Genomic DNA, 19,263 nt, shown 5'->3' on the forward strand with positions numbered 1-19,263 from the left:
TTAGATTACTGTCAGTATTGCTGAGTCAATAGAGGCTTCATGGAGGAAGTAACGGTTCTTCTGAACTTGTGAGAATAGCAAAGATTAGCCAAGGACAAGGTGGTAAATGGAATGTTATATGAAGGTAAAATTCATGGAAAAGCATAGAAGTGTGGGGAAAAATACAGTGTTAGAGAGGGAAGAAAAGTTATGTTCAATGGGTTAAAAACATTTAATTTCCTGAGCAATCTGATCAAGTATCAGAGATTGGTAGCTTAGAATGGAATGGATTTTCTTACAATTCTTGAAGCTGCCAGTGTAAAATGAGCTGATCCAGGAATAGCTTCTCCCCTGAAAGTCCTAGACCCCATTTCTAGCCTACCTCCTGGTTGTTAGCTGGCAGTAGCCACACTATGGTTAGACAGAGCCCCTCTACCTTTTCTTTATCCAGCTTTCCTGCATGGCTTTAACATGTGATTCCATTTTGTAAGAAAACCACTTCTATTGAATTGATCCCACTGTTTTTAATTCATTTTTACTTGCTTGTTTCTGGAAATATGCTATTTTCAGAAAAGCTCATATGACCAGGTATTAAATGATAGAGCATTACATGTTCTTTTGGGGAGGATTCCACTCAACCTATGATAGTATGATGGTATCTAAATGCAGTATGCCTGTGAAGGTGGGTTATATAGGGGGAAAATACACAGGCACATAGACATGGAATGAGAAAGACAGGCCTAGATTTTATTAATGATAGCGAGCTTCTTGTTACTATTGTTCAGGCAGCATATGTATAGTAGAGGATTGCAAATTCAATCATCAATAGGAGGAGAGGACCTCAGCCCTGTGAAGGTTCTGTGCCCCAGTGCAGGAGAATGCCAGGGCCAGAAAGTGGGAGAGGGCAGGGTGGCAGGCATGAGGAAGTGGGAGGCAACAGGGGTTTGTTTTTGTTGTTTTTGTTTGTTTCTTTGTTTTTTGGAGGGGAAACTGGAAATGGAGAAATTTACATGTAAATAAAGAAAATAAAAAAAAATAATAAGATGTATTTTATGAGACAACTAAAGATGGTCTTTAAATCTCCATTCATCTGGCTACCACAGTATTCTCTGTGCTGGGGTTACTGGTATGGAATATGTCACGGGCAGCAAATATAATTTGAATACAAATATTCCATGGGTATTTTGTTCCCCCTTTTAAGAAGGAAATAAATGTCCACATTTTGGTCTTCCTTCTTGAATTTCTTGTGGTTTGTGGAATACCCACGGAAGGAGTTGCAGAGACTAACTGAAGGAAGGACAAGCCAGCCTGATATAGCTATCTCCTGAGAGGCTCTGACAGTACCTGACTAACACAGATGTAGAGGCTCACTGCCATCCATTGAACTGAGTACAGGGTCCCCAATGAAGGAGTCAGAGTAAGGACCAAAGGAGCTGAAAGGTTTGCAGCCCCTAAGGATGAACAACAATATGAACTAGTACCCTCAGAGCTCCCAGGGACTCAACTACCAATCAAGGTATATACATGGTGGGACTGATTGTTCTGGCAGCATTTGTATAGTAGAGGATTGCAAAGTCAAGCATCAATGGGAGGAGAGGCCCTTGACCCTGTGAAGGTTCTGTGCCCCAGTGTAGGGGAATGCCAGGGCCAATAATTGGGAGATGGCGGGGTGGCAAGCAGGGAGAGAGGGGAGGCAACAGGGGTTTGTTCTTGTTGTTTTGTGTTTTTTTTTTTTCTGGTCTTTTTTTTTTAGGGGAAACTGGGAAAGGAGAAATCATATGACATGTAAATAAAGAAAATCTAATAATAAAAAATAAATAAATAAATACAAATATTAGTGCTCTGTACCTGTTATGAAGGATTTGGCTTTTCCTGTTATCTGGATTTAAGAAATGTGAACACACTACTTGACTCATTAATTACTAGTGTGTTCTGAAGAGAAAAAAAACACCAAGCTTTTTCTATAGGTAATATTATAAAAGTTGAGACTTCTAGAACTAAAGAGTTCAAAGAGTTAAACTACTTAGAAACCTTGGGTCCTAAAGGCTTTGCTTGCTTATTTATTGTCATTTAAATTAATGATACTAGGAGCTAACAAGCCTGATCAGTGGTTAACAGCACTGATTGTTCTTCTAGATGACTGGGTTTTGATTCCTGGCAACCTCGTGCCAGCCTACAACCACCTGAAGTTCCAGAAGACCTACGGCCCCTTTCTGGTTTCATGGGCACAGGCTGAGGCTACACTGGGCACTGTCCATACATATGTACAGATATACATGAAGGAAAACTACTAAAACATAAAAAATAAAATAGTAGTAATAAATGATAAAGAATATATCCATTTAAAGTTTCGCCATTTGGCTTGGCAGTTTACTTGTAGCTAATTGTCCCCAAAGCCCTGATTATTCCTTTTTTGGGGGAGGGAGGATTAGGGAGATATTTTTTATTAGATATATTTCTTTTTAAATTTAATTTTATTTTTATTAGATATTTTGTTTATTTACATTTCAAATGATATCCCCTTTCCCGGTTTCCCCTCTGGAAAAGAAATCCTGTTCCTCCTCTTTCCCCCTGCTCACCAACCTACCCATTCCTGCTTCCTGGCCCTGGCATTCCTCTACACTGGGACATAGAACTTTCACAAGACCAAGGGCCTCTTCTCCCATTGATGACTGACTAGGCCATCCTCTGCAATATATGCAGCTGGAGCCATGTAGTCCCACCATGTGTACTCTTTGATTGTTGGTTTAGCCCCTGGGAGCTCTTAGGGTACTAGTTAGTTCACAATGCTGATTTTCCTCTCAGATCTGCCTGTGTGCACTTACTTTCTATCACAGGCAACCTCAGGTGCTTCCTTCCCATGATTGGCAAACCTGCTTGCACGCACCATTTTAGTCCACATTGAAATCCTTGAGGCATGAAAAAAATCATCTCTCCATCCACACACTGCACCCCCACCACCAGGTGGCTATGCTGTGTGTGGCCCCCTACGCTGACCTTTCCTTCCAGATAGAGAAAAACACTGTTAGTGCTGAGTAAACCATAAAATGAACATGAAACCTCTTTGGTTTCTCTTCATTGTCCTTGGGAAACCTTTCTAGAACTTCAGTCCTTTCAAGTTCTGGTTACTGATACCTCATGTGTGACCCTTTTGAAAGATGGCAGAGAAATATGAACTTTTTGTTGCTTTCTCGTTCTACTCATTCACATATTCAATTACGTCATGTCAGAGTTGAACATATCATCCTATTCTACCTTTGAAGATAACATTCATCTCTTGTTTAATCCTTAATTTGACCACACATTACTCTTCCTCTTATTTTCTGTCTTGGTCATATATAAAAGTGGGTATTATATGTTACTTTCTGAAAAACTTGTAAAAGTAACTAATTCTCCAGATGTAATTTTCATCTCAGAGACTTACTACTGAATAGAAGATCACCCTTTCTTAGCTCTTTCTTATCTCTGCCTGGCTGCTTCAATCCAACTCCAATTCTTCTCTAAGCTGACTGATTCAATGTTTTCTCTTGGCTTTTGACTGAATTGCTCTGCTTGGCCTCAAATGAACTCTGGCAATTTGTTCTAACCTTCTGGATCCTTCTAATTCTCTGGCTTCAACTGTCTCAACTGACCTGCATTGAACTCACAAATAAACTCAACTCTACTGCACTGACTCAAGTGAGCTGAATGGAATGGAACTAAACTGGTTGAACTCTACTACATTGCCTGAACTCAACTGAAAAGCACTTATTGAACTGCCCTCCACCCATGACTCTGTGCTGCTTTTAGTAGCCTCTTTTCTTTCTGTTCTCTTGAGAGTTCTATGTATTCTCTGACAAATCTTTCTCTGATTAGTCACTTTGTCTGTGCCTCAATTAGATGTTATCTTTAAACATGGCTGCTTCCTTCTACAAATCAACCTTACCTTCATTGTTTGGGATTAAAGGTGTGTACTAAGGTTGTATGTGTATTCCATACAGATCTAGAAGATCTCTGTATGTGATCCCTTACCAGAACAGCCACAGTTGTTGGAATAAAATTCCTTTACAACTTCCTTAAAATGATTTTAAAATACTCCCATCACTCATTTAGCCACTCAACTTTTTTTTTTCTTTATCCATTCTAGATTTTGTACTATACCAAGATACAGACACATTAAAGATTGATAAATAGAAGTGACCCATTATTTCTTTAGGATATGCATACTCTTCCTAGATCATACTCGTCTGTTACATCTGCATTCTGCTTCCTGGTCTCTCTGAGATCTGTCCAAACCTCCCACAGTCTAGGCTTTTACAACACTACTTTCAACAAGTGTAGTAGTGTCACAATACTTATAATCCCCCCATGCACCATTTGTTTATTGTTTCAAGATGCCAACACCCAACCACTGTTCTGCTACTGGCTTGCAGCAAGACAAAATACACTGACTTATCTCTGCTGGGCTGAAATTGTGCTTAGTCTTATCCTCATTATTTCTTTATGCATATACTTCTATAATGGTTCTGTTGTACATTGATTATCTCATAGAATAGTCAATGTAATGTAAACAGTGTTATTTACAGCTAAGGAGTCCTGGAGTAAGAATGGCATTAGTGTGAGTGCTAGGTAGAAATTATTTATTTCCTGTGTCCCATGCACTAACAGAGTATGAGGAGAAAAGTTTTTGTTTTTGTTTTGGGTTTTGTTTTTGTTTTGTTTTTGTTTTGTTCTTGTTTTGTTTTTTTTTTTCAGCTAAGTCATTAACTACATTTAAGGATTTATAGTAGCTGGGCGGTGGTGGCACACGCCTTTAATCCTAGCACTTGGGAGGCAGAGGCAGGTGGATTTCCTAGTTCGAGGCCAGCCTGGTCTATAGAGTGAGTACCAGGACAGCCAGGGCTACAGAGAGAAACCCTGTCTCGAAAAACCAAAAAAAAAAAAAAAAAAGGATTTATAGTAGAATAAGCAGTTAAATTAACACCAAGTTTAGAGCTGGAAGATAAGTGAGATGGAGGTTTAAGTCTATCACTCCATTGAGGAATAAGATTTGTTCCTTTGGTTTACAAATACAAAGTTATATGCAAAACAGCAACAACAAAACAAGAGAGACAAAAGAGGGAGGACAGGAAGGAAGAGAAAGTAAAGGACTCTCATTCCTAGACCACATTTACAGGTTCACTTTCAATCAAGAGGATTAGGCTCCTTTTTGTATAATTAGTTTCCTTTGCAATATTCTGTTAGTGTAAGTTAGTACCCAAGCTTCCTTTTAAATCTTATTTTTTTTAAAAAAAAAAAGGGGGGGGGGAGTTCTAGCTTCGCAGAGTAATACATAGCTGAAATCCTAAAGCTTTGAGGCAAAGTTACTTAAAGTAATACTTCTATATCAGTCTGAGCTACATAAGAAACTACATCCAAACAAACAAAAATAACAAAAACAACAACAAAAGCAGTGTCTCAAACATCAAGATTGCCACATCTAGCATCGGACAGGGTGTGTACTATGCACACACGTGCTCAGATCATTGCCCAAAGAGGAAAAAAACTGAATTAAAATTCATGGTAAGAGTCATCTGGCACTTTTTAAAGGAGGTCTAATCCTGTGGAAAACTCATCAAAAAGAAAAAAAAACTAGTCTACAAACCGATGGGCTTTGTTTTATATGAGCATGAAAGGGTCTCAAGGATTCTTTTCTGGAAGAAGCACATGTTGAGCATAGCCATAGAACTGCCCTTTCTACAATAGCTGTCACTGTCATAAGATTATTTCTCTACAAATTGAGTAATTGTAATGTACACTGAAAACTAATGTGTCAGACACTGTCTTTACAAAAATGCTATTTATTGAACATTCAAAATAAGCCATTCCCTATTCTTTTTATTAAGCCTTTTTTACCATATACAACTTTATAGCATACGCTACTATAGAATGTTTGGAACTATGAGGGCATCTATATTTCTAACAAGGATGAGCAGCCCTGAGAGCTAAAACTTTTGTTGTTACCTTCATAACACAGTTTGAGGTGAGATCACGATTGAATGCCTTAACACTTGAGTAACACACCTACTTTCTTTTATTGTTTACTAATTTGATCCATTGCTTATAAATATATTAAAACTTATAAAATGGATCCTGTTTGCTACTAAAATATAAAAGTATTTATTTTAGTTGACTTAAATTCAGAAGATAAATGAGAGTTTAATGTCTAATTTTCAGTGTACACTCATTACTAAATATCCTTCAAGTGATTATTTTTGCCTTTATAATAATTCAGCAATTATAATTATAATTGTAATTATAATTATGACTTTATAATAATTCAACAATTAACTTGTAGCATTAAAAATATGCAGCATTTTTAGAAACATGGATTAAATAAGATCAGAAACATAAAGCAGACATGAGATTCTTTGGATGCTGAGTAATTTGGTTCTTTTGGATTTTCTTTCAAAGAAACAGTTTTGACCACATAATACTGCTCACAGGAGCAAGCTATTAAGAGACCATAGCAAATAACACTTACTAGTTAATTCTAAGCAGTTCTGAGGTTTAAGAAAAAGTTGGTTTTCCAAGGCAAGGATATTTCAATTCTCAGAATACCTCGACCCCTGCGACTATTTCCACTGTTCTCACATTGTACTTCCTACCTTACTAACTTGGATAAAAATTTAAGAGATATTTTACTTTTAATAAACCATATACATGTAAAAACAAAAAGCCTTCCATTCTTTCAATATGTCGTGTACTTTCTTTTGTTATAGTTGTATTTTATTATTGAAAAAAAAAAGACCATAATTGAGCATTTGGGAGTGGTCAAGGTACAAAGACATGTACTTTGCAATTTTGCTTCAATAAAGTACTTGTGCATTATAAGCAACTACTTTACTTCCAGAAAACACATCTAGAAAGGAAATAATACACAGCATGTGATATTTTAATTAAAAAATGTTAAATGCCAAGTAGAAGACTAGTATTTGCAAACTTATCACCATGTGAAAAATTAATATTACAAAATATATCATATGGAAAATTATGTTTGCTTAAGAGGACCATTAATATAAGAAGAACCCATGATTATAAAGTGATGTAGTTCATTTCTTTCTTTTAAAGGTTTTCTACTGTCCCCTGGCCCTTTTCATACCACCTTCAGTGTTTGCTGTTCATATTCAATTCAATCTCCTCTACCAGTTTTGGATCCACACAGAGGTAAGTATGAGTGAGTGTATGTATGAGTGTGTGCTAAAAATTTTATACCAAAACACCCTCAAGCAATGTCCTAGAAATGTACTTGCAGCTGATTTATTGTGTAAGAAAACTTTTAGTTGCCTTTTTTAAGGAGAAACATCTGTTCATTTTTATTCCTTTTATTCTTAATATATATTGCAAAGTTTATAAGATGCAATGAAGCCAGTTGGTCCCAATTAAATAAAACAATTTTTGAACTATTAAGTACCAAAACATTTTAATACTATATTTGCTACAATATCTCCCTGTATTACAGTTCATTAAACATTACTAAACCAGAGATGTTGAAATCCATTTCAATTTAAAGATAGAAGTGTATGTGTGTATGTATGTGTGTGTGTGTGTGTGTGTGTATGTATGTATGTATGTGTGTGAAGATTACTAGAAAAGATGTTTAACATTTTTCAAAAATTAAGAAAAAAATGTTGGTACTTATCTTACTTTAATTACAATGTTTGTGTTTTGTTTAAATTTCTTCAATATATTATTATGGTATTATTTTGTTATCTCTGGAAAACTGAGTATAGAAATTCACAGGCCTTCTAGAAACTTTAAGATGCTCAAGCTTAAACAACCATTGGCCTATGAATTATTTGTCTCATTTTGTTGTTAAATATAGAAATATCACGAACCCCCCCCAAATTGCTACACACATAGAAGAAATCTTATAAGCATTTGCATTTATTGGCAGCCTTGTCAAGTTCTCACAATGAGCACATGGATAGGTGGCTCAGTGCTATGTACAGTATCAGTAGGCACAGCTGAACCAGATACCAAATATTGGCACAGAGAAGCATCATATTATCTGCAGTATTTCATACTGACAACATTCTTGGGATAGAGACACTGTTACCTTGACTTTGGACATATATGTATTATTTGATAATCTGTCATGAAATACTATTTGTTTTATGATACTTAACATACATCAAACAGCTCATATTATAACCATCTGAAAGAGTCAAGGTTAGGTCTAGCTCTAGAGGTCAAAGACCAAATTTGTTTAAATCAGGAAAGGGAAGTGTTCTGCTGATTTATGTGGAGAGGTTAAAGGAGAATAGCATTTTTACAGGGTCTCTGCCCAAGGTAATACCTTGTGTCAGGTCAGGCATTTGTTAGGACAACAGTGATGACTAAGGAGCTTCTGCCTTTCCCTGTCTCACCAAGAAATCCTTGAACAAAGGCTCATGTGCCATATCAGAAAAAAAGTGCAGACCAAAAACCAATGGGGAAGTTTTTCATGATCAGTTTTGCCTGATGCTTACCTTCCATTTGAGTAGCAGTGTGTTGGAGTCTATCACACTTGTACTTCATATTTTTCAGGAACCTTAACAGAGTCACCTTAGGTGAATTGCATGAGAGCAAGCCCCCATTTTATAAACTTATTTCTTGAATTTTGGAATTTTTTGAGATATATGTTACAAGCTATAAATTTATTTCTGAAAATTTCCACAGCTGTGAAATTATAGACAGCATACTTTCATTTTTTATAAGTAAGAGAATTATTCAGGAGGAAAGTCAAAAGGCTAGTGGTGGTGATGGTTTCTAGAGACAGAGAAATTAATATAGACATCTGGTAGAGGAAAATCTAATTTTCTTTCTAGCATTTAAATATTTATGCGATTAATTTTATGTGTATGTGTGTACAAGTGTGTGTGCTTGAGTGTATGTTTGTATACCATGCATGAAGTTTCTGAGAAGGTTAGAAGTATAGGGAGTTACAGACAGTTGTTTGACATGATTTGGTTACTGGGAGCTAACTCCATTCCTCTGCAAAGTAATGAGAACTCTAAATCTCTTCATCTCCCATAGAGATTTAATTTAAAAGAATATATTTTCTTTTTTTAAATTTTTATTGGTTATTTACTTATTTACACATCAAATGCTATCCCACTAATCAGTTTTCCCTCTGGAAAACCCCTATCCCTTCTCCCCACCCCCTGCTTCTATGAGGGTGCTCTCCTACCCACCTGCTTACTCCCACCTCAATGCCCTAGCATTCCCCTACACTTGGGCATCAAGCCTTCACAGGACCAAAGATGTTTCCTCCCATTGATGCCAGATAATAGCATCCTCTGTTACATATGCAGCTGGAGCCTTGGGTCCCTCTATGTGTGTATTCTTTCATGGTTTAGTCCCTGGAAGATCTGGGGGAGGGGTCTGGTTAGTTGAAATTGTTGTTCTTTCTATGGGGTTGCAAACCCCTTCAGCTCCTTCAGTTCTTCCCCTAACTCCACAATTGAGGTCCCAGTGCTCAGTCGAATGGTTAAATAGTAAGCATCCACATCTGTATTGGTAAGGATTTGGCAGAGCTTCTCAGAGACAACTATAACAGGCTCCTGTCAGCAAGCATTTCTCGGCATCAGGAATAATGTTTGTATATGGAATGGGTCCCCAGGTGGGGCAGTCTATGTAAGGCCTTTCCTTCAGTCTCTGCTCTACTCTTTGTCCCTTTAGTTTCTTTAGACAGGAGCAATTCTTAGAAGTCCTAATACCAATACTCTTCAAACTATTTCACAAAATGGACATAGAAGGAACACTACCTAATTTGTTCTATGAAACCACAGATACACTAATATCAAAAAACACACAAAGACCCAACAAAGAAAGAGAACTTCAGACCGATTTCCCTTATGAATATTGATGCAAAAATACTTAAGAACACATCAAAAAGATCATTCACCACAATCAAGTAGGCTTCATTCCAGGGATGCAGGGGTGGTTCAATATATGAAAATCCATCAACATAATCCACCATATAAACAAACTCAAAGAAAAAAAAGCCACATGATTGTCTCATTAGATGCTGAAAGAGGATTTGACAAAATTTGACAAAACCCGTTCATGTTAAAAGTATTGGAAAGATCAGGAATTCAAGGCCCATACCTCAAGAATGTATTTTTCAACATGTGCTTGTCCTACTTTGTAAACTAGAAGTTAACATAGCCTGAATCCCAAATCCTGACTATTTGGGCTTGATCATCAAGACCTATAATTGTAGATGGAAAGAACTTACCCAAGCAAGTTGTCTTCAGACCTCCACATGACTTCTGGGACACACACACACACACACACACACACACACACACAATCACAAATCACAAAAATATCTAATTAAGTGTTTTTAAACGTTACCACACATAGTAAATATAAAAACTTGAAACTGTCCCGCAGTTTCAGGAACTGGGTTCTCTCTCAGTTGAAGGGAGAAAGGGACCTGAAACACAAAGTTCGAGAACAAAAGGATACTAAGCCAAGTTGAGTTCCAATCAAGGCTTCTAACTTTACTTTTGGGGTTCAGCCTTTATAAGTATATGAGAAAGCAAAACTGGAGCTCTAGGTTACAATGACATTTGCATAACATAAACAATGTGGAAGGAGTCAGGAAAGAGTCAGAAAAGATTCAAGGGGAAGTCAAGGGGAAGCCAGAGATGCCTGGGGTGTCCTGTAGATCTCATAGGTCTTGGCACCAGGAGAGGTTGGAGGCACGCCCGCAGTAGGGGCGGAGGTCAACAGAGGATGTCTTCAGGCAGTCAGTTTGTTTACATTCAATAATGTCCTCAGCCAGCAGACATGACAGCCACCAGTAGGACCTTCCTCCAGAATCCTCGAAGGCAAGTGGAACTCAGTGTAGTGGGCCTTTGTTTTAGGCACAGAAGGCATGAGCTGACAGTCTCCAGTTGTAAGCTCTGTTGTCACAGAGTTAAGGCAGGAAGGAGGGACCCAACAAAAACTTAATAGTTTCTGTCTCTCGAACTGCACATTATAACAAAATTCTGTTAGCCTTCAAAGCTTCTTGCACACTTTAATGTCAGGCATTACAGAAGTGACTCTCTATTAAAAGACCTTGTATGAGCTGCAGGCATGTATTGCCCACATGACTTGGTGCATTCATAAACAGAAGTTTTCTTATCTACCATCCATAAAATTTGGAGCTTACAGAAGGGGAAGCATTTTAAAGGGACACGTTTTTTTTTTTTTGAAAGGAAAACATTCAGTTTCAAATCATTACATCTGAAGATGTGAGAAAAGAATAAAAGAACATAATACATTCAATAGAACATATATAAGCCAAGGATGAAGTCATAGACAGATATTAATATTTTTACTGTTGATTCTTTTACTAAAGAAACAAAAGTATCTTAGTTCTATGTTTTTAAGAAAGTTACAAAACTTTGGCTTGCTTTGACACTGTTCTGTTAATGTATATGTGTGTGTGTGTGTGTGTGTGTGTGTGTGTGTTTCTTGGGGTGGAAGTGACTAGGTCTCTCTATATAACCTTGGTTGTCCTGTAACTCACCGTGTAGACCAGAGTAGACTAGAACTTACAGAGATCCACCTGCCACTACTCCCAGAGTGCTAGGATTAAGGGTACATACACAAAACTGAGCTGTTGCTGAGTTTTAAATTTCTAGCAATTTGTTTACTTTTCATGGATCTCAGTTGTTGGCAACAAAAACTTGCTGTGCTGTTTTTCTGCAAATCCATACAGAACAGGCATATTGTATATAGACATCATTCATAGCTATACATTTGCATTCCTTATGCACCCGTGGTATTGGGCTTTTGCATTCCTTATGCATCAGTGGTATTGGGTTTTAGTTACTCCAACATGAGATAGTGTTAATAACCTGGATTAATCTATATTATCTCATAATCTGTTACCATGCTTAAAAAGTGGAAAGCTACACAGGATCAACTTAATGCTTTGATATTGAAGTTTGGAGTCATGATTCAAAGAGTTTTATTTTATTTTATCTCATTTTACTTTATTTTATTTTGTTTTGTTTTTCGAGGCAGGGTTTCTCTGTGTAGCCCTGGCTGTACTGGAACTCACTCTGTAAACCAACCTGGCCTCGAACTCAGAAATCTGCCTGCCTCTGGCTCCCAAGTGCTGGGATTAAAGGCGTGCACCACCACTATCCAGCCAAAGAGTTTTATAATATTAAATTGAAACATTTGAAGAATGTTAATTCTGCTTGGCTACTTTGGCTGAGGTTTCTGGTATTGTTTCATTTGTGTGTCTTTTAGTCTTCCCCTATCACAAACCCTGAACCATGTTTTGCTTAGATTTCCTTTAGAAGTTTCAGAGGTTTAACCTTTACCTTTCAGTTTATATTAAGTTTAAATATGTATCATTTAGGCATATGACATGTGGTTTATATCAAGATCCATTGCTCTTTTCAGTGAATCCAGTGTCCTATGCAAATATATACACACTCCAACAGTTTTATCTACTGGATATCTTCACTTTATTAAAAAGAAATTGATTATCTATGAGACTTTTATTTTCACAAACTCTTTCATTGTTTACTTATATTCCTTCACATAATTATTTCACTTTACTGATTACTGTAATTTGTAACAATTGTTTTGACATAGTTTGTGAAATTTGTTTATTATTCTCTATTAGATTCTTTTCAGGAACAATGTGGAAGAAAACTTCTTATCTTTAGTTGTGTTCGATATTTTTTTCTTGACTTATCACTTTGGTAAGAAGCTACAGTTGTATACAGACTGTATGAGCAAGAGCATGTGACAGGCATCTTCTCACAGCCTATGCCTCTTTGAAACTCTATTTCTCTGTGTAACTCTCATTATCTTGCCCTTTTTCTGTTAGTGATAATTTTTCTAGTTATGTCTTTTAAAAATTATGCGATATGTATGTATTCCTGCTTTTCTGCATGGGCACCACATGTGTCTATGTATCGCTGGAGGTGAGAAGGTGTTTACCTCCCTAGAACTGGAGTTACAGGCAGTTGTGAGGCACCCAGTGTGTAAGTCATTTGCAAGAATAGTACATACTCTTAATTTGGGAGCCACTCTCCATCCATGTTTTTTCTGAATTTGCATTAATGTCATTTCTTTACGGATCTAATAACATCACAATTACTTAAGACTCTGTTAGAAACTGCTTTCGCCAAAAGACTCGAGTCTTTAAGCATATCTTCAAATAACTAGCATCAGCATAAAAGGATGACATTTTCACATCTTATGCGTTTTAGACTCCTTTGGCCTCTGTACATAGTCATATTAATCAACCCTAAGTCTCTAAAATTTGGCACTACATAATCTATCTCATTCCTCAAAGCTGAAAGCACAAAAGTAGAAGTAAATAGAATGTGTTTACCCCAGATTCTTAAGATGCCATGTTCTGCAACCTTGGGGAAGCACTTTAAAGTCTCCACTCATTGTTCTAAACCTGACTTCACAGTGGATTCTGGGGAAAAAATAGTTTCTCAGACACACTCCCCATGTTGAACCCTCTTCCAAACTGGGGCCAGAAGTAGCAATTATCTGATGAGAAGCAGCTTGTCCCAGGACAATATGAAGAGTGTTTGAAGCAACACGGCAACATGAGAATTGATGTAATGATTAGCCATACTGTTGACATTTAACTGTGCATGCCCTTTTCTCCCAACATAGTTCTTTCTCTATGTAACTAAGGTCCTTCTCAGACATGCGGATAGGCTATAATGCGTAACTCCTGTATTTTCCAAGTAAATATTAAAATCCTTTCTGATTTTTTCAACATTATTTTTATTTGCTGACTTTGGAGAAGTAGGCAAGTGTCTGTTGATATGTTTTAATCCCCAGTTTGCATTCTAGCCTAGGACTCTGGTTATAATTCTATTTATAGCCACTCTATCTTTTGAATACTGTTCTTAATTTTATTATTTATGCAGATAGTAGAAAATGTACCTTTTATTGTAACTTTTATGTATTGTACCTCTCTATTTAAGAATATATAGTAATACTACAATAGCCATAGGCCTTATTCAGACAATCTGAAAGTGTTCCTTATCTGTACTAGTGGTCTAGGATTCTTGTAGTTGACCTCAGCTGGGGAGTTCCAGATTTTGTTTGTGGTTTCCATATAGTAATGTTCAGGGTAATGGTTGGGCTTCCACTCTCTACTCTTCTTCCTTAGACAGATCTTAAGATATCCTTTTTCCCTCCCTTCATTGAAGGTCATTGTTATAAAGATCTTGCTCTGGCCTGCTTTCTCTTTTCAGCTCTTATTGTTAGCAGAATTTTTGAGAAGTCTCACCTGAGCTGCCATGTATTAACAAGGGAAATAAAGGTACGATTCAGTGTCTTAGTCTCACAAATTAAATAAGAATGGATTCAAAAGGAAGCTCAAAACAAATTTATTATGATAAAATTCAGGAACAAAAACAAACAAACAGTTAAAGCAAGATGCAAATATTAGCAACTGCCAAGAGTATGGAGACTGAGAAAAGAAAAAAAAATACTAAGAAGCCAAATCAGGAAGATAGGAGGATGGAGAACAATGTTCAATATTCAGAAATATCCTAAAATACTGAAAAAAATATGTAAAGAGAAAACATAGGATAAGTTACAATTTTCTGATTGATTTAGAAATTCAGGTAGGGTGAATGTTTTGGGTTAGGAGATTTTTACACTTTGTGTTTTCTTTGATCCATATATCAGTATTTTCTATGATATCTTCTACACATGAGATTCTGTCTTCTCTCTGTTGTATTCTGCTGGTGACTATTGGATCTACAGCTCCTTATCTCTTTCCTAGGCTGTCTATCTCCAGGGTTGCCTCTCTTTGTGTTTTCTTTATTGTTTCAATTTCCATTTTTAGTAAGTCCTGTGTCAGCTGGCCTGTGTGGGTGTCCCAGATGAAATGGATATGTGGAGGAAATTCTCACCTGTGTGCCTTCCAGATAAGCAGACAGCCTGCAGCATTTGGCTCTTCTTGCTCTTTCAATCATGGTTACAACTCAACCTCTAAGGTTGGTTCATGACCTATTAACACAAACTGGGTTTGGTTTTGACTTCATGTCTTACCTAGCAGCACCCATTCTAACTATAGATGTTACAAAGTCTGTAAGTCCTTAAGCCCACTACTTTTATTACCCAGTATCACAAAATGAAATCAGGAAACAGAAATTCTAAAGGTACAGATTCATTCAGAATTTGGCAAAATAACGTGTGTGTTTATTGCCCTATATTTTTCTCACAATGATTATGACAGTACTACAATTTGTGGAAAGTTATAGACAAAGTCTAGAACATATATAACTTTGAGGTGAGACATGTGAATATATATTTTACTGGGTACACAGAGACTTTGACCTCAGGTTTCTTCATTGTATCTGTTTCCTAAAAGAGATACTTTATTTTTATTCAAATCAAGCAACACTAAGTGGATTCTTAAAGATTAGGATTTCACTTTTGAAGAAAAAGGAGTCAAAAGAAGTTAGAAAAAATAAGATTCTTACCCATTCCAGTGATTATCAGGATGATTATTTCTCTTAAGGTTTATCACTGTGGTAGGATGAGGACTTTTACATCTTTGGAAATCAGTTTCAAGCTCTAACTCCTGTATAGCTGGTAAATATACTCTGCAAGTCTTTACTGAAAACCCACAGTATTTTTACAGGCCTCTTGACTGTGAGACTGAGTGAGTCTTTGATTCTTCTGCCTGCTTTCAGGATTCTTCATCTCCTGTTTGGGTTCTATGTGCATCTTCAATATGATAGTTTCTGGTTTATCTTATATTTTTTTATGATGTTTGGTTGTTATCTCTTAAAAGCCAGTTCTTTTCTAATAAGAGACAGAAAGAAAATGGATCCAGAGGAGAGGGAAAAGAGAAACTAAGATGGGTAGTGAGAAGGAAAACTATAACTAGGATGTATTGTATAAGAAAAGAATCAATTTTCAATTAAAAAAGGAGCAAAAGGATGCTCTGATAGCTGATAGGGATAGGGATAGGGATAGGGATAGGGATAGGGATAGGGATAGAGATACGGATAGGGATAGGGATAGGGATAGGGATAGGGATAGGGATAGGGATAGGGATAGGGATAGGGATAGGGATGGGGATGGGGATGGGGATGGGGATAGGGATAGGAATAAGGATGGGAATAGTGATAGGGATACGGATAGGGATAGGGATAGGGATAGGGATAGGGTTAGGGATAGGGATAGGGATAGGGATAGGGATAGGGATAGGGATAGGGATAGGGATAGGGATAGGGATAGGGATAGGTAAATATTGCTCAGTATATATTTTCTTTCTAGTCAGAGTTTCAATAGAAGATCCTGACTGTGGTGTTATTGAATCTTCTATGTCCATGAAATACAAACACAAACATTTAGTTATCCAGTAGCCATGGCATTATGAACACAATTTCTAAGATCAGCATTTTCTTCATGCTGAATCAATTGTCCTAATGGAGCATACAAATACTAGGAAAATTAAAATGGCATGAGAAAAGAAAAAAATCTTTACCTTGGAGCATGGTTTGTTGGATTCTAGTTAATAAGTAAAGAATAATTAACATTTGCTATGAAGTTTGCTTCTAGAGACACAACATTCCTATCAAATGAGAATGTTAAAATAGCAATCAATTATGCTTAAGACATAATTCTATGAGACCTTCAATACGGCTTTTTTCTTCTTGCCCAGATGGAAAGCTGCTGTTAGGCAGGATTCTTATTTTTTTTTTTTACATTTATTTATTTATTTATTAGATATTTTCTTTATTTACATTTCATATGATTTCTCCTCTCCCAATTTTCCCTCCAAAAGAAAAAAAAAACCAAAAAATCCCCCAAAACAACAAGAACAAACCCCTGTTGCCTCCCCTCTCCCCCTGCTTGCCACCCCACCATCTCCCACTTATTGGCCCTGGCATTCCCCTACATTGGGGCACAGAACCTTCACAGGGCCGAGGTCCTCTCCTCCCATTGATGTTCGACTTTGCAATCCTCTACTATACACATGCTGCCAGAAGAATCAGACCCACCATGTGTGGTCCTTGGTTGGTGGTTGAGTCCCTGGGAGCTCTGATGGTACTAGTTAGTTCATATTGTTGTTGGTGCTAAGAGGATGCAAACCTTTCAGCTCCTTTGGTCCTTTCTCTGACTCCTTCATTGGGGACCCTGTACTCAGTTCAATGGATGGCTGTGAGCCTCTACATCTGTATTAGTCAGGTACTGTCAGAGCCTCTCAGGAGATAGCTATATCAGGCTGGCTTGTCCTTCCTTCAGTCTCTGCTCCATAGTTAGTCTCTGCAACTCCTTCCATGGGTATTTGGTTCCTCCTTTTAAGAAGGAATGAAATGTCCACCTTTTGGTCTTCCTTCTTCTTGAGTTTCTTGTAGTTTTGGGGTGTTCTTCCTGTATTCCGAACTTCTGGGGTAATAACACTTATCAGAGAGTGCATACCATGTATATTCTTTTGTGATTGGATTACCTCACTCAGGATGATATTCTCCAGATCCATCCACTTCCCTAAGAATTTCATAAATTCATGGTTTTTAATACCTGAGTAGTAATCCATTGTGTAGATGTACCACAATTTTATATCCATTCCTCTGTTGAGGGACATCTAGGTTGTTTCCAGTTTCTGGCTATTATAAATAAGGCTATTTTGAACATGGTGGAGCAAGTGTCCTTATTACATGTTGGAGCATCTTCTGGGTATATGCCCGGGAGTGGTATAGTTGGGTCCTCTGGTAGAACTATGTCCAATTTCCAGAGGAACTGCCAAACTGATTTCCAGAATGGTTGTACCAGCTTGCAATCCCACCAGCAATGAAGGAGTGTTCCTCTTTCACCACAACCTCTCCAGCATCTGCTGTCACCTGAGTTTTTTATCTTAGCCGATCTGACTGGTGTGAGGTGGAATCTTAGGGTTGTTTTGATTTGCTTCTCAGCCATTCAATATTCATCAGTTGAGAATTCTTTGTTTAGTTCTGTACCCCATTTTTAATAGGGTTATTTTGTTCTCTGGAGTCTACCTTCTTGAGTTCTATGTATATATTGGATATTAGCCCTCTATCAGATATAGGATTGGTAAAGATCTTTTCCCAATTTGTTGGTTTCCGTTTTGTCCTATTGACAGCGTCTTTTGCCTTACAGAAGCTTTACAATTTTATGAAGTCCCATTTGTCAATTCTTGATCTTAGAGCATAAACTATTGGCATTCTGTTCAGGAACTTTTCCTCTGTGCCTATTTGCTCGAGGTTCTTCCCCACTTTCTTTTCTATTAATTTCACTGTATCTGGTTTGATGTAGATGGATCTGGAGAATATCACCCTGAATGAGGTAACCCAATCACAAAAGAACAGACATGGTATGCACTCATTGATAAGTGTATATTAGCCCAGAAGCTCGGAATACCTAAGATACAATCCACAAACCACAAGAAACTCAAGAAGGAAGATCAAAATCTGGACATTTCATTCCTTCTTAAAAGGGGGAACAAAATACCCATGAAAGGAGTTGCAGAGACTAACTATGGAGAAGAGACTGAAGGAAGGATAAGCCCACCTGATATAGCTATCTCCTGAGAGCCTCTGACAGTACCTGACTAATACAGAAGTAGAGGCTCACAGCCATCCATTGAATTGAGTACAGGGTTCCCAATGAAGGAGTTAGAGAAAGGAACCAAGGAGCTCAAGGATTTGCAGCACCATAGGAGGAACAACAATTTGAAGTAACTAGTACCCCTAAAGCTCCCAGGGACTAAACAATCAACCAAAGAGTACACATGGTGAAACTCATGGCTCCAGCTGCATATGTAGCAAAAGATGACCTAGTCAGTCCTCAATGGGAGGAGAGGCCCTTCATCCTGTGATGGCTCTATGCCCCAGTGTAGGGGAATGCCAGGGCCTGGAAGCAGGAGAGGTTGGGTTGGTGAGCAGTACGAGTGAGGAGGAAATAGTTTTTTTTTTTTTTTCAGGAAAGTAGAGAACATTTGAAATGTAAAGAGAGAAAATATCTATTAAAAAATAAAATAAAACCTTAAGAAAGGACTGGGAAGACAGCTCAAGTACAATTTAATCTGATTAAAACAAAACAAAATAGTGCTTGCTTTGGCAGCACATATACTAAAATTGGAACAATACAGAGAAGATTAACATGGCCCCTGCGCAAAGATGACACGCAAATTCGTGAAGCATGCCATATTTTTAAAAAAAAATGAAAATCAAAATATACAAAAAAACAGGAGCGACAAATTGCACAATTTGATAACTGCTCAGAGGACAAAGAAAGATCTGAGGAAGAAATCTATGC

The 19,263-nt window shown here is 37.3% G+C and overlaps 1 protein-coding gene and 1 non-coding gene across 5 annotated transcripts in view; both read left to right on the top strand.

The window, feature by feature from the left end:
- Window positions 1–19,263, top strand: part of Agmo (alkylglycerol monooxygenase) — a 329,966-nt gene that overhangs the window by 107,714 nt on the left and 202,989 nt on the right. For all 4 annotated transcript variants that reach the window (XM_031357451.1, XM_031357454.1, XM_031357452.1 and 1 more), the window contains exon 5: window positions 7,069–7,164. In XM_031357451.1, coding sequence (XP_031213311.1) covers window positions 7,069–7,164 — 96 coding nt within the window. The remainder of the gene's footprint in view (window positions 1–7,068; window positions 7,165–19,263) is intronic.
- Window positions 19,053–19,159, top strand: LOC116081221. The gene has a single exon (XR_004114747.1). It is a non-coding gene; the product is annotated as a U6 spliceosomal RNA (small nuclear RNA).

Source organism: Mastomys coucha, unplaced genomic scaffold, assembly GCF_008632895.1.
Source record: "Mastomys coucha isolate ucsf_1 unplaced genomic scaffold, UCSF_Mcou_1 pScaffold6, whole genome shotgun sequence".
Lineage (NCBI taxonomy): Eukaryota > Metazoa > Chordata > Mammalia > Rodentia > Muridae > Mastomys > Mastomys coucha.